The 24,905-nt window shown below is 41.8% G+C and overlaps 1 protein-coding gene across 2 annotated transcripts in view; it reads left to right on the forward strand.

Annotated features, from left to right (window-relative positions):
* UHRF2 (ubiquitin like with PHD and ring finger domains 2) overlaps positions 1–24,905 on the forward strand; it is a 95,849-nt gene that overhangs the window by 47,819 nt on the left and 23,125 nt on the right. For both annotated transcript variants that reach the window (XM_066368128.1, XM_066368127.1), the window contains exons 5-6: positions 16,425–16,534; positions 19,319–19,505. In XM_066368128.1, coding sequence (XP_066224225.1) covers positions 16,425–16,534; positions 19,319–19,505 — 297 coding nt within the window. The remainder of the gene's footprint in view (positions 1–16,424; positions 16,535–19,318; positions 19,506–24,905) is intronic.

Raw genomic sequence — 24,905 nt, forward strand, 5'->3', positions numbered from 1 at the left:
TCCTTCATATAAGGCTTTTTGCTTTATTGGGGTTTTATAAAATAATGTATCTCATAGTTTGGCTTCCATTTTGTGTCCTAACTTTGAAGGTTCTTCTTAGACTGCCCCATTGCAGGCCAAGTTCATAAAATAATGTGTTTTATAATTGTTGGTTTATTAGAGTCAATGAAATTTGGTATTTCTTAAAGGAAAGAATTGATATTTATTTACACATTTTGGGTGTGATTCATGATTTTATCAGTTTTGAGTAGAGGAAATGGGTGAGGTAAGCCTTCAACTAAAATAGTAGATAAATGAGTGAAGAAGTGAATTTAGTTTTGGAGCATTCTTCATGATATTTATTGAAGCACTTAAAGAAATACATGTAAGGTTTCTGTCTCTGGGTCATATGGAATAGCTGGCAGAAGATCATTATCTAAAATTACTATAATCAAATATGGTTATCATGTGTTTGAGGGCAGCATAAAGGCAAGGAGAACTAGTGGGGCTATGACTGCGAGGGAAGAACCTTAAAAGGCATTTGGCTTCTGTAGTTGTATGGGGACTCTGGTAATTACAGATGCAGTGCAAACCTAGTTTTATACTGAGGGCAGCGTAGAGACAGAAGTCAGAGCTTTTGGCAAATATTCGAGCACTTTAGTTGAAAACTGGATGTCTAAGGCAAACAGATAGGCTAAATCTTACTGAGACTGTAAACCAGCCTTGCCTCAGAATAGTTGCTAATTAGAATATTAAACCACCACTGTATATATCTCCCTAGCAAAAGGAAAGTTGGACCTTCTTAATGGTAAGATAACATCTGAAACTTCAAATATTTTGTATATACTGTCTACTATGGAGCCAAAAATACTGTGCTCTCAAATACAGGGCCACATAATCCAAAACAAGAAGAAGAAAAACCAACCATATAAGTAGACTCATTAGGTGATCTTGATAAATCTGTTATCAGGCAGCATCTTTAAAATAATTGTAATTAAAATATTCAAGAAAATAGGTGAAAAGATACAGAATTTCAACTGAGAATTGAAGCCCTGGAGATTCTAGTATATAGTATCTGAGACTAAGACCTCATTAGATTGGCTCAACAGCAGATAAGATACAGCAGAAGATAGGATTAATGAACTAAAAGTAAGTCAATAAAAAATATTCAACCTGAAACATGGAAAAAGTAATGGAAGACAATAGAGAATAGACTTAGACATATGGGACTTGGTGAAAAGATGTATATTACATTTACCTACATTTCCCAAAAAGGAGTAGGATGAAAACATTATTTGATAGTATAAAGAAAACACACAGTGGCATATTGCAATAAGGCTGCTGAAAACTAAAGACAAACAAAGGGAAGATGTCTGAAATAATGTAAGCTGGAAGAAAATGGAATGGTATCTGAAAGTTCTGATGAAATATTCTCAATTTAGAAATACATTTCTAATAAAAATATCCACAAAAAAAGCCAAAATAAAGACATTATCAAATCAAACCTGAGAGAATTCAGTATTAACATACCTACTAAAAGAAGTATTTAAAGGGAGTTCTTTAAACTGATGGAGATCTCAGCTAGAAACATGGAAATACAGGGAGGAATTATGAACAAAGGAAGGGTAACTATATGAGTAAGTACAAATAAACTATTCAAAACAATAATAGTGATGTTAAATGTATGTGTAGAGTGAAATACATGACAGTCATGCAAAAGATGCGATTGGTAAGTGAAGCTGTGAGATTCTGGCATGATCAGTTTGGTCGTGAAAGTAAAACTTAAAATAGTTTGTGAAAGGCAGAAACCACGGCCGAACCTAAAACACGAGGCTAGTTTGTTCCAAAAGGAAATTTTATTTTAAAAACCCCTGGGTACAGGTGGGGTGAGACCAGGAAAGGGTGTCAGCCCCAAGGGAAGGATGGGGCAGGGATTGTATGAATTTGTCAAAGGGCCTTGAGCAAAGGCAGCTGCAAGATCCCTTCTTTTTGTGGTTGGGAGTGGTGCCAGAGTTCCTCATAATTGTCTTAACCCTAATCCAATAGTCCCTTATCAGCATCCAGCTACAAGGGAGGTCTGAACCAGATTACTGAGTAAGCAAGTCCTTCCTCTTCTAGGCCTGCATTGTTCTTAAGAAAGATGGTGGCTGAGTAGCCATTTTACTTTATCAGTTTGATGTGTAAGTTTTGCATGGTGCAATCTTAAGGAACCACTAAAAATGATTAAAATGTTAGCAAATAAATAGAGTAGAAATAATGAATATTGGGAAAATCCAAAAGAAGGCAGTTAAAAAGAGTAAAAGGAACAAAAAGGTAGATAACGTAGCAAACAGTATATTGGTAGAAAGAAACCCAAATATACCACCCATTATTAACTATCTGTGAACTGAATATTACAATGAAAGGCAAAAGATCAGACTAGATTAAAACAAAAACAAAACCCATATGCGGCTTGTAAGAAAGACTGTAAAGTCACAGAAGTTGAAAAGTATAGCAATGAATGAATTCTAGGAAGATGGCAACAGCGTAGATTTTTAAATCTAGATATCCTTCTAAAAACTTAGAGCAACTAAAATATCTAATCCAAAACTCATGGACAAAAACATCTACAACTGTTTAAGTTAATGTGGCATTGTTGGGCAGATAAAATATATTATGCTCACTTTGTTAAAGACGGCGCTGCCCACGTGAGGCCATTGCCCAGGTGATATTAATGTGTGTTGAGAATCCTTGTAGCCTGGGGCTTGGTTTTGGGATTAAGCCTTTCCCACCCTTTTTGATGTGGGGCGGTACAATCCAATCATGCCTCAGAGAAGTGACTTTGTATTAGAGACTTCCCTATTTTGTATATTGGATTAAGGGTTTGGATTTCTACACTATAAAATGGGGACGGAGCGGGAGCTTGTGCTCTTGGTTCCTGGGATGATTAGCATGAGAGAGCAGAGGGAGCAGAGCAGAGAGCAGAAAGAGGCCATGTGGCCAGGAGAAGCAGCCAAGATGGCGGAGTGCTCAGTGAGATGCCAGTTTGTGTAGAGTTTGTATCTGGGATAAGGAAGGAGATGGGGAACTGAGGAGAATAAGGCTGGTGAGCTAGAAACCTTTGATTCTAGGAAACTTGGATAAATCAGTAGCTTTGTGAGCACTGAATGTGATTGGGTTTTGGAGCCCAGTGTGTGTTTTTACTTGCCCGCTGGGTGCAAGCTAGGATTAAAAATAATGGTCCATCAATTTTTGGCTCCGTTATTTCTTTACCAACAGTCCGAATCCAATGCAAACCTGCATGGGCCAGGCGGCTGCTGTGATGGTGGCCATGGATACTGGCTTTACATTTGGCGTAGTCGGCAGGATTCGATACAGATCGGCAAGGAGCCTTTGAGTGGTGGAGTAGAGGACTGGCTAGTGTTAGGGTTCCCCATGGCTGTCCTTTTGGGGATTGTAGGCTGGCTGACTTTTACAGCCATGTGTGAGGAAACTGAGAGCTCTGTGGAAGAGGCTGCCCGGGACCTGCAAACCGAGCAGCGGAAGGAGCTGGAGCAAACGCAGGAGAAACAGATGCTGACCCTGGAGCTGGAGGAGGAGGCCGACCAGGTTTGTGAGATTCACCTGGAAATGGAGCAGCTGCTGGAGGAGGATTCACAGGTTCGTGAGTTGCAGCTTACCCTGGACATTGTGGAGAGCCAGCAGCGGCAGGAGGCCGGGGTTGAGGCTGAGGCTAAAGCTGAGGCCGGGTCCGGAGTTGCAAGGTCTGCAGAGCAGAAGGCGGCAGCGGCCCAGGGCTCGAGCCCGGCATCTGGAGCTGGTGTTTTCAGTTCCTCTTTGGAGGATGAGAATCGAGCTGGAGTTGTGATCTACAGTCTCCAGAAGATTAAAGCCCAGCTGGAAGGAGCACCTACTGCGGCCCCGGTAGGTCTGCGATTTTGGGACATAGGGCTGGACATGCTATCCGGAGCAGAGATGGAAATGCTGACTGCCATTACCATGTGGCCCTCTTTGGGACAGTGTAAGACCTGCCAGGACGGCAGGGATGAAGGGGGTGGCTGACGCCCCATGTGCGTGGACTGGTTTCCTGGACTACGACCGGAGTGGGCATTGGCTCCTTTGTTGGATGGACTTACGGATTACGGATTTTGGACAATGTGAAATACCCTGATGGGGGTGGGGGGTGGCTTTGCTGGAAGCACTCCCCTGCCCCGGGAAGCTTCTCCCATGGCTAGAAAGAAGGCTGAGGACATTTTGCACTTTAGGCAAAGTGCTCAAGAGACTGGTGAAGTGTACCTTTGTGATTGTTGAAACTGTATGATTTGTCATGTTGTAATTTGTGTAATGTTCTAATTTCCTTGCACAGGGATGCCGGTGGTATAGATTGTGGGTAGTAAAGTGAGCATAGGGGTGGATTGTTGGGCAGATAAAATATATTATGCTCACTTTGTTAAAGATGGCGCTGCCCACGTGAGGCCGTTGCCCAGGTGATATTAATGTGTGTTGAGAATCCTTGTAGCCTGGGGCTTGGTTTTGGGATTAAGCCTTTCCCACCCTTTTTGATGTGGGGCGGTACAATCCAATCATGCCTCAGAGAAGTGACTTTGTATTAGAGACTTCCCTATTTTGTATATTGGATTAAGGGTTTGGATTTCTACACTATAAAATGGGGACGGAGCGGGAGCTTGCGCTCTTGGTTCCTAGCATGAGAGAGCAGAGGGAGCAGAGCAGAGAGCAGAAAGAGGCCATGTGGCCAGGAGAAGCAGCCAAGATGGCGGAGTGCTCAGTGAGATGCCAGTTTGTGTAGAGTTTGTATCTGGGATAAGGAAGGAGATAGGGAACTGAGGAGAATAAGGCTGGTGAGCTAGAAACCTTTGATTCTAGGAAACTCGGATAAGTCGGTGGCTTTGTGAGCACTGAATGTGAGTGGGTTTTGGAGCCCAGTGTGTGTTTTTACTTGCCTGCCGGGTGCAAGCTAGGATTAAAGACTATGGCCCACCAGTTTGTGGCTCCGTTGTTTCTTTACCGACTGTCCGAATCCAATGTGAACCTGCATGGGCCGGGAGGCTGCTTTGATGGTGGCCCTGGCCGTGGCTTCTGGCTTTACAGGCATTCTGCACAGACACCATAAACAACGAAAAGGTACAAGACTGTGTGGTGTCCAGTGGCTGTATAAGAGGAAGGAGAGGCTAATTATAGGATATATGATGGACCCAAGAACTCTTAAGAAATTCAGCAAGGTGTTTTGAGAAAAACAGCTTGGTGGCCACCTTTCAAGATGACCTCCAGTGATTCCTGTTTTCTGGTACTCACACCTTGCATAGTTCTCATATTTTACTAGGGTTGCTCTGTTTAACCAACAGAACATGGCAGATGTGATTGTATACAACTTCTGATATTGACTTATAAAAACATTGAAGCTTCCATTTTGGGCTCTCTGATACTTCCTCTAGGGGAAGCCAGCTGCTGTGTTAAAAGAATTCAGACTGCCTGTCAGTCTTTCCCCAGTAGAGCCTATAGATAAGACTCCCCCCATGGTTAACAGTTTGAAACCTCATGAAAGCTCTCGAAACAAATTTACCCAGCTAAGCTGCTTCTAAATTGCTGATCCACAGAAACTTGTAAGGTAATCTTTGTTTTATGCTGCTAGTTTTAGGGTGATTTATTATGCAACCATTGGTAACTAATACAGCAGCTGAAGCTAGAAGACGTGGGCACCCCAGTTTGAGTGAGTACAATCAGTTTGCAGTAAGGTCTAAAGGTATTATAGCTCTATGAACTCTCAAAATTAGCTAAAATTCCATTCCTAGACAAAGCCCCATATTGAGAAGAAACTAATGTGAATGCAATCCAAATTGAATAGAACAGGGACAATAAAAACAAAAGAAAAAAAGGATCCAGTTAAAAATAGGGAAGGGGAATTGCTGGGCAGATAAAATATATTCTGCTCACTTTGTTAAAGATGGCACTGCCCACATGGAAGCCCAGGTGATATTAATGTGTGTTGGGGGCGGGCTGTGGGCAGGCAGGATCCTTATAGCCTGGAGCTTGGTTTTAGGACTAAGCCTTTCCCACCCTTTTTGATGTGGGGTGGTGTAATCCTATCATGCCTCAGAAAGTGACTTTATATTAGAGAATTCCCTATTTTGTATATTGGATTAAAGGTTTTGATTTCTACACTATAAAATGGCAGAATGGGACTTGCTCTCTCTAGGTTCCTGAGATTAGCATTAGAGGAGAGAGCAGAGAAAAGAGAGCAGAGAAAGGCCACGTGGAGAAGAGGAGAAGCAGCCAAGATGATGGAGTGCTGTAGGAGAAGCCAGTTTGTGCAGAGAGAAGGAGATGGGAAACAGAGGTGAATAAGTCTGGTGAGCTAGGAACCGTTGATTCTAGGAAACTCGGATAAGTCAGTAGCTTTGTGAGCACTGAATGAGTGGGTTTTGGAGCCCAGTGTGTGTTTTTACTTGCCCACCGGGTGCAAGCTAGGATTAAAGCTAATGGCCCACCAGATTTTGGCTCCGTTTCATTACTGACTGTCCGAATCCAATGCGAACCTGCATGGGCCAGGCGGCTGTGATTGTGGCCATGGATACTGGCCTTACAGAAATAGAGCCCGATTTTTAGAAAAATGTCTTTTTCTAAATGTCTTTTTAAAAATAATTTTGAAGCATAATTTACATACAGTAATAGGTATTATATATTAAGTGAATATTAACAAGTGTATATACCCATGCCACTATTATAATCCAGATATAGAACATTTTGATCATTCCAAACAGTTCTTAAAGTCACCACCACCACCTTCATCCTTGGCCCCAGACAAGTACCAATCTGATTTCTGTCTGATTAGGTTTTAGCTACCATAGTGTTGAATGCTTCTCAAAAAAGAAGCAACAAAATTAGTGATTTCTGTGGAATTTTAGCCGTGAACTAGGAAAGCCAAGTGAAATTATACCCTTTAAAGTCAAGAAAATCAATTTTACAAACAATAAGAAAAAGATACCTTACAAAATTAAAATAAAGAGAACATAAGGAACTAGAATAACACCCTTACGAGGAAAGCATCCCAGAAAGACATGTATGAGTCAAGAAAATGTAAGCCAAGGATTTTAAACCAGTTGAAACTGGTCTTTAGTATAAAGGCTGAAGACAACTCATTAACTTATAAGAACTAAGGGCAGCATTGTTTCTGAAACCTTCCTGGGGAATCTGCTAGAGAATTAGCTTCAGACCATCAAGATGACTGAAAAGAATTTGACTAAGAGGGGTTATAAAACATTAAAATATGGCTATGTTTAGACCTGGGGCTAAAGTAGATGAAGTATAATATGTATATAATGGTTATATGATCTGACACTAAATATATGAAAGACATGGGGCAGGGGATGTACAGAGAAATTTTAAAGCATTTTCAGTAACCCTGATGACAACTGGTGAGAATGTCTTATGTACTTTGGGATAAAGCTAATAACTATTTCTTACATTCTAATTCAGGCACCACTGGTGTCTTTCTGAGTGGGGAAAAAGAAGAAACAGATATATAATTGTTTTTTAAAAAGTAAATTCACCCTTTAGTCCTGAATTTGACAATAAGTTTTTATGAATGCATGAGGTATTTTTTTTATTAATGTTCATATTTCAATTCTGTAGCTCTGTTCACTGGGAAAGCCTAGAAACAGTGATCGATCCAATTGCAATAAGTATTTCTAGTGCCTAAATTATAGTATTGAAATACCATATCCACCTAAAAGAAACCAAGCTTCCTTGGAGATAGGACTCCAGGGAGCAGAAAATGTACAAGATGAACTTGAAACCTCTTGTCTTATAGACAACAAGGAAGCCCGCAAAGACTGCGAAGTTCTTGTCAGAAAAATTTGGGAGTCAACTGGGAGACCCCATTGGCCAAAGATGAGATAGTTTGAACATTGATAAGGAAAATAACTATAGTGGATTGAGACACTTCAAATACATGAATTCTTATTGTAAGGTATTTTCCGCTGAGGAAGAAAGAAGGATGTAGCCACCAAGTGTGGACAAGCAAAAGTTTTATTTAGAGCGCTCCCAGGCAAGGTTCACTGGTCCACAAGATGGGCCAGGGAAGGCGCGCAACTTCTGGGGGGGTGGGGGAGGGTGGGGGGGTGGTGGTGGTAATTTATAGCGTTGGTCAGGTGGTGGTAGGTGGCGAAATTTCATTGGCTGACAGACAGTTGTTCTTTTTCAAAATGCTCCTGGGCCATTTCTTTTGGCAGCATGGGTGTGGGTGGTTCCTCATGTGACCTTCCCCTGTTGCCAACTGACCTCACATTTCAACCTTTTATGTTAGATAGGGGTGCTGCTATTCATCTGGCTACTTCCTGCTGTTTAGAGGCGCGTGGGGAAGGGAGGTCGGAAGGTGGTGGCTCTGAGGGAAGTTGCTTTTATGGGTTTAGGAGCATCTGATTGACTGTGATTCGGGAAACCTCGCAGATGTGGCCCTGTAAGAATCTTAAGAAAAAGAGAAGCAAACATGAGTAATATGCTGATAATTAGAAGAGGACCTAGGATAGGGCCATCCCAGGTAAGGATGGGTGACTGCCATCAGGAGTTAAGCGGGTTGTAGGAAGAGAGATCCTTGCAGTTTCTCTTGCAGACGATTGAGGACATTGATGTTTTCTTCCATCTGGCCAGTCTCATTGATAGAGTAACAGCATTGCTTCCTGCTTTAATTCACTCTGGCAGCAGGTTCCCGGTGAGAGGGACAGGAGTAACAGGAGGATCTTCAGGGCCCAACCTTTTGGTGAGCCGAAGACGGATGGGGCCCAGTGGTTCCGACTGCCAGTGGTCCTGTGTGGGGCAAGCTTGAGGTGAGAGACATGGTACCAAGGTGTTTGCCATAGGAGCTTGGCTGCGGTAGGAGTAGTCAGTATTACTGTATGGAGTCCTGTCCACCTAGGCTGTAGGGAGCCGGGTTGGAGTTCCCTTAGAAGAACCCTGTCTCCTGGCTGGAGGGGGACCACTGGGTGTGCTTCATCTGGACCCCCTATGAGAGGAAGGGTCCGGTCCATGTGTTCCCTGAGAAGACAGTGGAGTAAGGATAGAAAGGGAAGGTATTTGGAAAGAGGAGGGGGGGGTTAATAGGTAAGTTGTTATTAATTAGGAATTGTCTGCCGTAAACCAGTTCAAAGGCGCTGAGTCCAGTGGGGTTTCGCGGGGTTGCTCTGATTCTGGTGAGTGACAGGGGAGGAGGTTCAGCCAGGAGAGTCTGGTCTTGATGGAAAGTTTGGTTAGCTGACCCTTCAGGATGCCATTAGCCCTTTCCACCTTACCCGATGATTGAGGGTGATAGGGTATGTGGAGTCTCCAGGTAATGTTGAGAGGTGGCAACCTGCTGGACTATTTGGGCAGTGAAGGCCGGGCCGTTGTCTGACTGGATGGTAGTTGGCAGTCCAAACCGCAGGATGATGTTTTCAACGAGAATAGAGGCAACGGTGTCTGTCGTCTCTCAAGAGGTGGGAAAGGCTTCTATTCACCCTTAAAAGGTATCAACAAAATTTAAGAGATAACGGGAGTTTTCTGTGAGGGGGCATGTGAGTGAAGTTGATTTACCAATCTTGGCCCAGTAAGTGCCCCCTCAACTGATGAGTAGGGAAGCAGAGGCGGAGTCCCCCTTGTGTAGAGGCTTTGGAACAGATAGTGCATGCTGCGTGTACCTTTTCGATAGTCTGCTGGAGGCCTGGGAAGAAAAAGAGTGGTTGCAAGAATCGATAGAGAGTTTTTGGTCCTTTGTGTAAGGAACAGTGGTTATCATAAAGGAGAGTTTCAGCCTGTCCTTTTGGTAAGGCAGTTCTATCTCCGAGAAATATCCATCCCTGGTTGCACACGTCTCCACCTTTTCTGAGGAGGGTCTGTTCTTCCTCAGGAGAGTAGGAAGGTTTCAAGGAGGTGGAAAGAAATATGAGAGGACTGGGGGGGGAGGGGGGTTTGAGCCGCTGCGTTGGCCCGACCATTTCCCAAGGCCACCGGGTCCTGAGAGGTTTGATGGCCCCTACAATGTACCACGGCCACCTCAGCACGTAGCTGTAATGCCTGCAAAAGTTTAGAAATGAGGGTAGCTTGATTATGGGGGAGCCCTTGGTAGTGAGGAAGCCCCTTTCCTTCTAGAGGGCAGAGTGGCTGTGGGTGATAAGAAAAGCATATTTAGAGTCAGTATATATGGTTACACATTTTCTCTGGGCCAGAGTGAGTGCCCACGTGAGGGCAATTAGCTCTGCTTTCTGAGAGGTGGTGCCCTCTGGCAACTGTTGGGCTTCTAGGGTGGAGGAGGTGGTGACCACCGCGTAGGCCGCCCGTTGTCGTCTGTCAGGTCCCTGTACAGAGCTCCCATCTACAAAGAGTATTAGATCTGGATCTATTAAAGGAGAATCTGATCATCCATCTTGGGGTCTGCTGAGGAAATCTATTAGCTCTGTACAAGAGTGGGTGGGTTCTGGCAGTGTTGTTGGAGCTGGCAGTAGAGTGGCTGGGTTGAGTCAGGGAGAAGGCAAAAGAGTGACTGAGGGTTTTCGATAAACAGGAGGTGAAATTCTTTGTAGGCGGGAAGGACCCAGTAGAGAAAGAGATTTGTGCAAAAGGAGGTCGGTGAGCGTGTGGGAGGAGAAGACAGTGATGGGTTGGGAAAGGGTGAGTTTAGTAGTCTCCTTGGTGAGTTCAGCTGCCACGCCCAGTGCCTGGAGGCAGGGCTGCCAACCTTTGATGGTGGTGTCTAATTGTTTAGAGAGATATGCCACGGGGCAGTATGTAGGCCCCACAGGTTGAGTCAGTGCTCCAATTGCATTACCGTGCTTTTCATCAGTGAAAAGATGGAAGGGGCGTCTGGAGTCAGGTAAAGCAAGAGGGGGAGAGGAGATGAGGGCATCTCAAAGAGAATAGAAAGCTCTTTTAATAGTGTTGGGGAATGTGAGAGGTCCCGTGGGAGTCTCTTTTGCAGCCTCGTAGAGGAGTTTGGCTAAGAGAGCAAAATTGGGAATCCACTGTCAACAATCCTATTAGACCGAGGAAAGAAAGAATTTGATCTGCAGTGGTAGGTAGCTGGAGACTACCTACCACTGGTGGAGGGTCTGAGTTCGACCTAGGGTGAGACCTAGGTGGTGGGGGTTAAGGCGATTCCCAGATAGACTACAGACTGAGAGTGAAGTTGAGCCTTAGTAGAGGAGACACGATACCCCTTCACAATGAGGAAGTTAAGAAGGGTGGCGGTGTGTTTCCTTGAGGAGGACAGGGAGGGGCTACAGAGGAGTAGGTCATCTACATATTTGCAAGAGGGTACTTGTCTCGAGATCGCATGCAGCCAGATCTTGAGCTAGCGCCTGCCCAAACAGGTGTGGGCTGTCCCTGAACCCCTGGGGTAGAACAGTCCATGTAAGCTGTTGGGCTGCATTAGTGTCTGGCTCAGTCCAAGTAAAAGCAAACAGAAAGTAAGAGTCAAGGTGTAGAGGAATGGTAAAGAAGGCATCTTTGAGGTCTAGGACCGTGAAGTGAGTGGTGTCTGAGGGAATGTGTGACAGTAATGTGTAGGGATTAGGAACTACTGGATGGAGGGGGAAAACGCCTCGTTGATTAAGCGTAAGTCTTGTACGAGGCGATAAGCCCCTGAAGGTTTTCGAACAGGAAGGATGGAGGTATTGCAGGGACAGTCCATGGGGATGAGTAAGCCTTGGTTCAAGAGGCAGGTAATTTTGGTTTAAGGCTCTAGCGGTGACTTGCTGAAATAGGGAATTGGGGCCTAGATGGGAATTGGGAGGGATTCTTCAAGCGGATGTGTACAGGTGGGTAGTGGGTCACTACCACTGGGGTAGAGGCGTCCCAAAATTGGAGTTGACAATGTCTGGTGGAATAGGGGGTGTGATCGAGTTAGGGTGATCTGTGGTGGTGGGAGAGCCTTCAGTAAGGAGTGATAGAAGTGGGAAGATGTTGTCAGCTGGATAGTGGCTCCAAGACTTTGTAGAATGTCCCGACCCATAAGGGGTACAGGGCATGATGGCATAACTAAGGAGGAGTGCGAAAGGGGAGTCTGTCCAAACTACATGTTGGGGTGGTATGTGCAGAGGGAAAGAGGAGGTCCCATCAACTCCCATAACCGAGAGCTGTGAGAGAACTAGAGGTCCAGAGTGTGATGGCAAAACAGAGAAGGTAGCCCCCGCGTCCACAAGAAATGAGATGGACTTACCCGCTACCTGCAGCATTACCCTGGGCTCGGCGTGGGTGATGGGGTCTTCGAGTCCGGACCCCATCAATCAATCGTCCATGAGACCGAGAAGTTTGAGTGATGGGCCCGCCTGGCTGGCTTGACCTCCCATTTGGGTGGCTTGTCCTCCACATGGAGGCATCGAAGAAGAGCCTGTTACCCGAAGGGGGCAATTGCTCAGCCAGTGACTGGGCTGTTTGCAGCCAGGGCAGAGTTTAGTGGGCAGCCTCGGGCAGGGGCACTGCTGGGCCCAGTGACCCTCCCTGCCACATTTAAAGCAAACTCCCAGTGGGGTTCCTCTTTGCAGCCCGGACTTGGGTTGGACACCTCCTATGCCTTGCCCTGTTGATCTGCCGGCCTCAGAGCTGCCAAAAGAGCCTGGGTTTGGAGTGTTACCTTTTGCTGCATGCGGGCCTGGCGAGCAGCCTCAGCCTTTTCCTCTCGACCATTAAAAACTTTAAATGCGGCCCTGTCCGGTTGGCTCAGCGGTAGAGCGTCGCCTGGCGTGTGGGGGACCCGGGTTCGATTCCCGGCCAGGGCACATAGGAGAAGCGCCCATTTGCTTCTCCACCCCCCTCCTTCCTCTCTGTCTCTCTCTTCCCCTCCCGCAGCCAAGGCTCCATTGGAGCAAAGATGGCCCGGGCGCTGGGGATGGCTCCTTGGCCTCTGCCCCAGGCGCTAGAGTGGCTCTGGTCGCGGAAGAGTGACCCCCCGGAGGGGCAGAGCATCGCCCCTGGTGGGCGTCCCGGGTGGATCCCGGTCGGGTGCATGCGGGAGTCTGTCTGACTGTCTCTCCCCGTTTCCAGCTTCAGAAAAATACAAAAAAAAAAAAAAAAAAACACAAAAAAAACTTTAAATGCCATATTCATCAGGTCTCAGAAAGGGGTTTGGGGGCCCTCTTCCGCCTTTTTAAGTTTCTTCCGAATGTCTGGGGCCAATTAGGAAATAAAGTGAATAGCTAATACAGTGGCCCCAGCATAGAAGGCAGGGTCTAGATGGGTATGGAGGACCATAGCGTCAGTGAAGTGGTTCAAAAAGAGGGCTGGGTTTTCCTGAGGTCCTTGAGTAATTTCTCTTAATTTATCATACTTAACTACCTTTTGTGCTGCGCTCTACATACCAGCTATGAGACATTCAATTACCTGGTCTTGTTGTTTCCTACCTGTTTGTCCCGTCTGGTAATCCCAGTTGGGGTTCGTGTCGGGGACCACCTGTACCCCAACTGGCATTTGGTTGTTTCTGAGGTGAACCTGATCGGCATGAGTCTGTGCCTGCCGCCGTCTGGATCCAGTCCCTTTCATCGGGGGTAAGGGTAGAAGACATGATAACATAGAGATTATGCCAAGTGAGGTCATATGCCTGAGTGAGATATTGGAATTCCTTGGTATAGGCGGTAGGTTTAGAAGAGTAGGAGCCTAAACGCATTTAGATTGCAGACAGATCAGAGAGGGAAAACAGAACATGAACTTGAACAATTCCTTCCACTCCGGCCACCTCGCAGAGAGGGCAGAGAAGGTTGTCTCCCTCTTGTTGCTCGGAGCTAGATCTGGTGTGAGCACTAACAGGGGAGGAGAGAGAGGGACTGGTATCTGCAGGCAAATGAGAAACAGGATCCAGTAAAGGGAGAGGAGGACCCTGACAGGACGGAGGGGGTCGTGCAGGAGGGGGAGAGAGTTTCTCAGAGGGGTCGGCAAAGGAGGAAAGATCAGGAGCGGAGGGTCTAGCTGAGGTTCTCTGGCTAAAAGGACCTGTGCCGTAGAGCAGGCGGCACAGAGATTAGGACGGGAGCGCAAATACTAGAAGCCCTGAATGTAAGGGATCTCCGACCATTTCCCAGTTCTCTGGAAATCGTTCTGTAAATCTGTGAGGGGGTTAAAGTCAGAAGTCCCTTCAGGAAGCCACCTGGTCTGGTTATCCATTGGATATCGTGGCCAGGCTACAGTGGAGAATATCAGTTTCTTCTTCTTTAGGGAGGGATCTATATTTGAGAGATTCTGGAAAAGGCACCCTAGGGGTGTTTTTGAGCCAGGTTTAGATTCCTGTGCCCCCCTGGCCACCCTCAGCCTTGGGGTGATCAGAGATGAGAATTGGCGTCCCACAACTCAATCTCTGGCCACCGTACAGTCAGGCAGAGTGGGAGTGTCCGGAATGTCTCCAGGGCACACACGCACTGGGAAAGGGCAGGAGGTCCCTGATGCAGCTGTGATTACGGACAGGGAGTCTCAGAGTTGGAAAGAACTGAGGGGAGGCTGGAGGCAGAGGACTTACCGCACCATGTGCCGAAATGGGTGGGATTGGGAGTTCGGAGGTCCTGGTCTCCCTCAGAAGAGAAGGGGAGAGGAGCAGTCCTTGTGGACTCAATCTCCTCCCGGGTTTCAGCACCAGATGTAAGGTATTTTCCGCCAAGGAAGAAAGAAGGACGTAGCCAACAAGTGTGGACAAGCAAAAGTTTTATTTAGAGCGCTCCCGGGCGAGGTTCACTGGTCCACAAGACAGAGGCCAGGGAAGTCGAACCGTTTCTCCCCCCCCCCCCCCCAGGGGTAATTTATAGTGTTGGTACGGTGGTGGTGGGTGGCAAAATTTAATTGGCTGACAGTTGTTGTTTTTTCAAAATGCTCCTGAGCCATTTCTTTTGGCTGCATGGGTGTGGCCGTTTCATTTGGCAGTCATGGGTGTGGGTGGTTCTTCATGTGACCTTCCCCCATTGCCAGCTGACCTCACACTTACTATTATCAAAACTCATTGGTCATCTATATAGGATATTAGAGGAACTACTTCTTTTGAAAAACTGCTAAAGAAAGCATTTAATCTACCTATATTTGTTGTACATACATTTTTTGTATACCACTGAGTCAGCAAATAGTTCATTAGGTCAAGCTTCTCTTTACGGAATTATTACAGCAAATAAATGATCAGAATGAGAGAACTGTAATATCAACATGTTCTAACTCCCAGTGAATTAACCTAGGCATTGAGAATCTATGACTGTTATCATCATAAGAGAAGACAATTAAATAGCTGGGTTCTTCCTGATGGAAATAGACCTATAAATAATTTTACCAAAAAAATAAGCCTGGATTTGATTTAAGCATTTAAATCCAGGTTTGACAAAAAAAATTTTTTTGTTAAGCTTCAGATAGTAAATAATTTAAACCTTTCATGGCCGGATTGTCTCTGTCAAAACCACTCAACTCTGCCATTGTAGCAAGAAATCAGCCAATAGAGAATATATGTAAATGAGTAGTCATAGCCCTGTTTCAGTAAAACTTTCTTAACAAAAACAGGCAGTGGACCAAGCATTTGTTTGACCACTGCTCTGGAGACAATTACCAATGTATTGGAAATGCAAACAATGGAAAATACTAAACTACACTTTGGGAATCCAGATATCAAAATCAAGACTGGGAAACTATAGGACAGATGATGGGAGTTCTTCAAATTGAAAAGAAGAAAGATCATGTGGGAATTTATAGACTAGAATTTTTTAAACACAGGCAAAAACTTGACTTTTGTCCATGCAGTTTTTTGTATTTGTGTATATTTGACTTTAACAGTTTTAAAGAAAAGGTGAAAAGATGGAAACATTTGGTTAGAAGTGCTAACCAAAAAAATAAATAAATAAAAAGAAACCAAAGGTACACTTTTGATACAGAATATATTAAGTAGAGATACAGAGATATTTCATAAGATATAAGAATGCTAAGTCTGCATACACCTAATGACATAGCTTCAGAAATAAAAAGAAAACAGATTAAAAGGAGAAATATAAATTTCCACAGTCATAGCAGAAAACTTTGAAGAAGCATATGCAAACAGGTAGAGACTGTATCTATGAAAAATATGGCTTAGTATTTGAAAGACTTATTTTTAAAGATGTCATCTTTTTACCTAAAAACTCACTTTATTTATTGGAAATGTTTTAATCTTTCATTTTAATTGAGAGTATTATTTCATCTAGTCTTTAAATTAAATTTACAAGATAGTTACCTTATCAGATAATCTCAGTCTAAATTTTTTTTTTTAATATTACACCATAAAGCTACGTTAACTTTGAATATTAACTAATTACTGTTGGACAGGGTTTTTTATTCTGTTGGAAACAATAACTCAGTAATAGGAATAATTGTAATCCCATTTTGTATGTAGACAGAGTTCACTGAGTTTTCACACTGGCTTTTAATTATTATTTGCATATGGTTAGATTTTACTGGCAGAAGTTAACTTTTCTTTCTTTTTTAAACAGGGGTTCTGAAGGAAAATTAAATGACTGCCAGATAAGATTTGTAAATGAAATCTTCAAGATCGAGAAACCGGGAGCTCACCCTCTTTCATTGGCAGATGGAAAATTTTTAAGTATGAATATTTTTATGGGCTTAGACTACATATATTGTACATGATTGGCATTTTAATTTGCCAGGGAATAACTTTTGAGGAAATATAAAACTTAGCTCATACAATTTTATTTTCAAGACAGTTTTGATATAAGATCCATTTTGGACTAATGGATTTTGCTCATGATCAAATTTGTTTTCAAAGAAATATTTTTTCTCTTGGCATTTTATTGCCATTTTCTTGCTCTTTTCTGTAGTATAGGTTCTGTTCAAATAAAAACCCTATTTCAGTAATTTTATGGACCTCCAGGAGGAATTTTTACTAACAAGACTTATTTTTATACTAGTAGAGACTAAGAATAATAGTTCTGATTGATCCTTGAATTCCTGGGAGGTAATAAATGAGGTTTATAAAATCATTAGAACGTCACCCTACCTCTTCATGGTACATATTTTACTTGCTTAATATCATACATTTATTTGTTAACAGAGGTATAACTAGTTTTGAGACCTTTACATTCATGATTTAATTGCTGTTTTTTCAAATAAATTAGTGTCTCACAAGCTTTTCTAAATTATTTTTGGAGAGCAATCCATTGACTTTATGCCACATGTCAGTGTCTCTAGTATATGTAGTATTTTGTAGAAAAGAACTATTCAAGACAAGAGGGATCTTGCCTAACCTCTTCTTACCACAGTCATGAAAGATGGTAAGACAAGGACTTGAACAGATCATTTAACAGACTTTCATGTTACCAGTCTAGGCCACTTTCATGTTTTGAGGCTGCAGTGCTAATATATCTAGATTTGAGATAACCTTAAGGTGTGCATACTCTGTCTGACTACTTGTATGGTTATATCTTAGAAATAAAGGTAAATTGATGAGTAAACTTATTTAATGTGACTTAGTCTTTCTTAGTAAAACAATGGAAAACCAAGATTGACTAGGTTTTTCTCGTGTCTGTTTTCCCAGTCTATCTGCGTATATTTTTTATTCTCTTGTCTAATGCTAATCACATTATAGCCACAATGTTGAACTTGTATGTAAATAAACCATTTCAGAGCCGCAGCCAGACCTCCATTAATCAAATCACTCCCTCTCCCAAACCAAAAATCTAAACACGCCTTTTAGGGTTATTATATTTCTATTACTTATTTGTTGTCACAACTACCTTAGTGGAAGTTAAACAAAAGTATTATAATCTTCATTAGTAAGGATAGGCAGTAATCAGTCAAAGTTAGACTAAAGTCTGTAGCCCTTTCTCTTTTCCTTCCTCAATCTCATTGTTACGTACTTTTTCCCATTTCATTGCCCTTATAATGATAGATTAGTCCAGTTATGTTAAATTTACATTTATGAGCAATTCAGAATGTAGAATTTGTAAATGAATTTGTATATAAATTCAAATCCATATAGATTACCAGGAGGTAATCACTCTTAACAGCAGATGTCATTCTAGATATCTTCCTCTAGGTATATAATTGATCTTTGTGTATTTAAAATTTTTTGTTTTTTTAAAAAAAATTATTCTCCAGTTTCCTTTTTGAATTTAATACCTGGTTTTATCTGTATTAATAGTTCTTATAAATTTACCAGTGTTTTACATAAATCTATCCAACTGTTTCTCTTTTGATTGACATTTAAGTTTAACTTTGGCATTATGAACATTAAGACTTTTTGTGTACCTATGCACATTTTAAAATTTCAGGGTAACAAACACTTTGTCAAAAGATGTTTGTATTTAGATGGGGAGGGACAATAAATGGGACATCTTAACTTGCCAGAATTCTGAACCAATTGACAAGATAAAAATTAGCCCAGTTAAAAATGCCACTTACTAATAAAGAGAACTTTGGGGGTATAGCTTGTATGGCAACTCAAGTGGGCTTATTGACCCCCAATGGCCCACCTCCTCCTAGTTCAGCTCACCCAAGGAAAGATTTGGATCTGCAGGACAGATGGTACCTAACAATTCCATCTATTAAGTAATTATGTCCTTTGTAAGTAATTAGGACTTTGCTTGACATAGTATTTTTATTTCCCTTGAAATTTTAAGATATCTTTTGGTGCCCCTCAGTGAATTTACTGCATTGGTGCACATTTGGGGACCATGAGTCTAGTCAATAAAGATTTTTAAGAGAGAAATGCATTATCCTTTTGGTTGAGTGTAATTACACTGCTCACAAAAATTAGGGGACCAGGGAACGTGCAAATACTCCAGCACTTTCAGCCTTCTGTACAGTGCATTTTCACCAATAAAATAAAAGTTGATTTTGCATCTCATTTGCATAATGAACTTTCTTTGACTTGTCATTTGCTTTTCTGATGTTTAATGAAAAAAAATCAAATACTTTTTTTTAATCAATTCATATTCATTTTGAAATATCCCCTAATTTTTGTGAGCAGTATAGATGTATTACTGGCACATGTCAGGAGCTCATCCTGAAAATTTGATTCATAAGTCTAGAGCAGCGGTTCTCAACCTGTGGGTCGCGACCCCAGCGGGGGTTGAACAACCAAAACACAGGGGCCGCCTAAAGCCATCGGAAATACATATTTTATTTTAGGTGACCCCTGTGTTTTGGTCATTCGACCCCTGCCGGGGTCGCGATCCACAGGTTGAGAACCACTGGTCTAGAGTGAGGCTCAGGCATTTATTCTTCAAGTCCCATATGAGATTATCCCTTATGGTTCCTTTCTCATCATGAAAAAAGCTGTGTGGTATTTTCATGGGTGTTTCTTCAGAAGATTGATAAATAGAAACCTGATTTTAAGACTAGGCTTGCTATATTTTGTTCTTAATAGGGAAAAATGACCCTGAATGTGACTTTTGTGGCGGGAACCCAGATAAGAAATGCCATTCTTGCTCCTGTCGTATATGCGGTGGAAAACAGGAACCCAGCATGCAGCTTCTGTGTGATGAATGTAACATGGCCTATCATATTTACTGCCTGAATCCACCTTTGGATAAGGTCCCTGAAGAGGAATACTGGTATGATTATCAGGGTTTTATTGTTATTACTGTATTAAAAATTGAATGTGGCCTAACCAGGCGGTGGCACAGTGGATATAGCATTGGCCTGGGACACAGGACCCAGGTTTGAAACCCCAAGGTTGCCGGCTTGAGCACGGGTTCATCCAGCTTGAGCGTGGGCTCAACAGTTTGAGCTCAGGGTTGTTGGCTTAAGCGTGGGATCATAAATATGGTTGCTAGCTTGAAGCCCAACATCGCTGGCTTGAGCAGGGGGTCACTGGCTTGGCTGGAGCCCCCTGGTCAAGGCACGTTTGAGAAAGCAATCAATGAACAACTAAGGAGCCACAGCTACGAGTTGATGCTTCTCATGTCTCTCCCTTCCTGTCTGTCTGTTCCTATCTGTCCCTCTCTGTATCTCTGTTGTTAAAAAAAAAAAAAAAGAAATTGAATGTGAGTTAGGTATTTGCACCACTGAACAGATATCTAAAGATGCATAATGTATATAAAAGTACTTAACATTTTATAGCCAGAGGTTATTTTAAAAGTACTTAACACATTAAGTACTTTTAAGTTTTAACATTTTAAGCATTGATACCTTTATTCATTTATTACAGCACCTTCTGTACCACTCTCTAACTTCATATATAATCCCTTTATTCTCTTCTCCAATACAGAGTTGTCTTCTTTCAAAAATACAAATCTAATTTTGTTACCTTTTTCCTTCAAAGGCTTATGTGGTTTTACAGGGTCTTGTACAATATTTTTTAGTTGATATCTCTAGCTGTATCTCTTACCACTTTCCTCTTTCATTTCCCCAAATATTCTGTGCTCTAGCCAGATTAAATATCTTGTACCTCTTTATTTATTATTTACTTCTTTATCATATTTACCTTCTTTTCCAAGTGAGAGAAGGGGAGATAGGGACAGGCGCCTGCATGTGCCCTGACTGGGATCCACCCAGCAGCCCCAGTTTGGAGATGATGCTCTGCACATCTGGGGCCATGCTAGCAACCAAGCTATTTTAGCTCCTGAGGTGGAGGCCCCATGGAGCCATCCTCAGTGCCTGGGGCTGATGCACTCAAAACAACTGAGTCATGGCTGCAGGTGGAGAAGAGAGAGAGGGAAGAAGGAGTAATAGATATGCAGATGGTTGCTTCTCCTGTGTGCCCTGACCAGGAATTGAACCCAGGACATCCACATGCCAGGCCGACCCTCTACCGCTGAGCTAACTGGCCAGCACCATCTTGTACCTCTTTAAATAAGTCATGTTCTTTTTCTTATCTGGGCTTTTACACTTGACATATTTTCTTAGAAACATTTTTTTCTTTAACTTTGGAATGATATTCATTCTTTAGTTTTTCACTTAAATATGTTTCATTTGAAAAATCTTTGTAGATGTTTCGTCTAACCAGCAATTATTTTAGATGCTCCTATTATTTCTATAATAGTACTTAATAGTTATTAACACTTAATAAATGCTGGACACTAACAAAGTGTTTTGTATGGATTGTAGCATTTAATTCTATTATATTAATAAGCAGAACAGGCATCAAGGTCAAATATACTTGACAAAAATCTATATTTCTTGTACTGAGTTAGTTACAAAAAATGATTAGGAAAGAGACCAGGAAAAATGTACCCAAAGTTATAATGAACTTTTTAATGTCATATTAAGTTTTTTTTCTTTGTAAACTGTGGGCCATGTTGCTAAATACGAGGATTTTTAAGTTGGAGGGATGACATACTCAGAAATATTAAAATCACAATGAGGTAGCTGGTATCATTGTAAATAATAGATTGCTTTCCATTCTTTTAGTGCCCCTTCCCTATTTTAGGAACGTTTTTATTGTATTATAACAGATATAGGAGTGATAGAAAAAGGAAGGGATATAACATTTTTTCACCTCCTGCTTTGCATTAATCACACCATGATTTTTACCATCACTAGTAAGTATATTTCCTCTGAAGTCTTATTTTTTTTGTTTGTTTGTTTCTGTGGGCGATATTTTCTTCTCTAAAATGCAAGCCCTTTTACCTTTTCTCACAATTCCATATCCTTTGCCTTTTCAGGAACTTTACTCCTACAGTAAATTCCTTTTCCAAATTGCCATTACTGGTTTATTCTCATTAATATCCTAGAATCTTGTTGAGTTTTCACAACAGACTCCACACACACCCTTCCTTTATCCCTTTTCTCCCATCGCCTCTCCCATTTCTCTGCTTTCTTCATGGCAAAGCTTCTCAGGAGCTATCTTTAATGATTACCGTATTTTTTATTTCTTCTGCTCCCATTCATACCTCAGCACTCCAGTATGCCTCCTTTCCTTCCCACTGCTCTACTCTATCAGATTAGGTCAGGCTCACAAACACTTTTCCATTGCCAAACCCGATGGTGACTTCTCAGTCTCCTCCTTACTGTACTGCTCAGCAGCTAACTCTGTTTTATAAATTGTATGTCATCATGGTCTATTCTTTCTCCTCCTTCACTTTCCTTATATGTCTTTTCTCACCTACCAGATTTCAGTTTCCCAAAACGCTACTCACTTGTTTATCTTCATGCTTGCTCCCCAAATGACATCATCTAATCATGAGACTTTAAATACCATGTTAATGATTCTGAATTTATGCCTTCAGATCTAATCTCCCCTGAGCTTCATATTCCTATATTCAACCACTTACTTGCCTGGATCACAAAATTAATGAGTCCAAAATTAGTGAAAGAATCTTTGATTCCCTCTTTACCATCCCCTTATATACTCTACATCCAATAATATATGAACATATTTTGTCAGTTCTCCATAATCTTTCTCTCTTACCTGAACTTCTATAGTAAATACCTAACTAGATTCTGTGCTTTCACATTGCTAAGCAGCTTTCTTTCTCCCCAAAACAGCGGAATGATCTTACTAAGTTCTGAATCAGGTTACTCACCTGTTTAATACCCCCTAATATGTTCCTGTTGCACTTAGAATAAAATCTAAGCTCTGCCATCTATGACCTGGCCCCTGCTTACTCTCTAACCTCATCACTTACCTTTGTATTGACAAAACTTCAGCTCTACCCACTTCTATGTTTTTTAATGCAATGGTTTTCAACTTTTTTATACTTGGGAACAAGTGAAAATAGAATTGTTTCAGGGACCACTAAAGTAGAAATCCTGCATACGCAAATTGGACTAAGATAACTGGATCTATACTGCTCACAAAAATTAGGAGATATTTTATCACTTCATGTTCATTTTGAAATTATCCCCTAATTTTTGTGAGCAGTATATAATATTCATACATCATCAGGGTAGTTACTTCTTTCACAGACCAGCACAGAATTTCTGGCAAACTGGTCCATGGACCTTCGGTTGAAAAACACTGCTTTAAGGCATACCATTCCTTCCTTTCCTCAGGACCTTTATGCTTCATGTCTCTGCCTGAAATGTCTTCCCCGTTTCTTCATACGACAGACTCCTCTGGTCTTAGCTGGAATACCACCTCAGAAGATTTAACTATATTAAAGACACAGCATTTCTAATCACTCTTAGCACACCCAAAAAACACTGATGTGTTTCCTTTATTGCACTTGCCACTTTCTGAAATTGTTTCATTGTATGTACTACTTTTCCTTAGCTATTGTGTACAGACATATTGATCACAAACACTTATCCCCAGCATCAAAATAGTGCCTGGCATCAGATTTTGAACAAACCTGATGAAGAAATGGATCCAGGGATGACTTTAGGATCATATAATTAGAAGACTGTTAGGCCTGACCAGGTGGTGACACGTGGATAGAGCGTCCGACTGGGACGCAGAGGACCCGGGTTCGAGACCCCGAGGTTGCCAGCTTGAGCGCGGGCTCATCTGATTTGAGCAAAAAGCCCACCAGCTTGAACCCAAGATCGCTGGCTCCAGCAAGGGGTTACTCGGTCTGCTGAAGGCCCGTGGTCAAGGCACATATGAGAAAGCAATCAAGGAACAACTAAGGTGTTGCAACGCGCAATAAAAAAAATGATTGGTGCTTCTCATCTCTCTCTGGTCCTGTCTGTCTATCCTTTTCTCTGACTCACTCTCTGTCTCTGTAAAAAATAAATAAATTAAAAAAAAAAAAAAAAAAAGAAGACTGTTAGGTTACCCTGTGGAATATCTCTATATTCATATGGAGGTCCTTCACTTCACCTGGAAATCCTTAACCTTAAATTTTTTCTACATCTCCAAGTCATGTTTTCTGTACATTTTTAACCTCTCATAAGACAGAGATAATACCTGTTTTAAACATGACATTTTTAATAAAATTATCATAAACACAGTTAAAATACAGTTTTACATTGATTTTTAGAAGCTTTCCTGATTTCTTAATTAGGAGGGATTTCACTTGATAGTATTTATTGCCTTCTCATACATAATTTTGCCTTGATTTTATGCCTGTATCTCACTACCTAATTTTCTCAGATTTGGAGACTGAGTTATTTACATTTTTCTTTCCTATAGCACTAAACAACATATTTCATAATTAGGCTATTAAAATTAACTACATAGTTGGGCATAGGTATCTTCTTCTTTGCTCTATAGGCCAAATGGAGTAGATGGAAAAATTCTAAATTAATGGAGGGGAGTAGCCAGCTGATCTTTGTTAAGATAGTCCATTCGTTGGTGACACAGAATAGCCCGTTTGATTCTATAGACATATTTTGCTTTTTAGAAATGATCTAGGACAACTTATTATGATATATAGGCATACCTCATTTTATTGTGCTTCACAAATGTTGTGTTTTTTACAAATTGAGGGTAAGGCCCTGGCTGAGTAGTTAAGTTGGTTAGAGTGTCATCATGCGGTAAGCCGTGTTGACAGTTGCAAGTTTGATCCCTGGTTGGGGCACTTAGAAGATTCAACCAATGAATGTATAAATAGATGGAGCAGCAAATCAGTGTTTCTTTCTCTCTGGTCAATAAATTTAAAACAAAACAAATTAAAGGCAAGGCACTTCACCAGCAAACACTATTATTTGCCTTATTATAATACTCACTTTATTGCAGTGGTCTTGAACAAAACCCACAGTATCTCTGAGGTTTGCCTGTACAGGTTACAGCAGTGTAGCCAACTACAAAATAAGCTAAAGGACAACCAAGGATAGAGAATTGAGCTAGAGCTAAGGTTAATATAAACAAACATCCCTGAACGCTTGTTGTAATAGACCATACATTTCTCATTAAGAGAAGTCTAATCAATTTTGATGGAGAAATGTGTGAGCCACAGTTCATTGTTCAGTTTAGAATCATCTATTCTTGCTCCTTTTGCTTTAATGATGCAAACTTCAAATGGATAATTTCCATTCTCAAGGTTAGTTTTAAGATCATGATACCATCTGAATTTTGTAGCTGTGTCTGACTTTTGAATTAAATTTGAGAATTTATGATATTAAAATCT

This window comes from Saccopteryx leptura, chromosome 2 (genome assembly GCF_036850995.1).
Source record: "Saccopteryx leptura isolate mSacLep1 chromosome 2, mSacLep1_pri_phased_curated, whole genome shotgun sequence".
Classification (NCBI taxonomy): domain Eukaryota; kingdom Metazoa; phylum Chordata; class Mammalia; order Chiroptera; family Emballonuridae; genus Saccopteryx; species Saccopteryx leptura.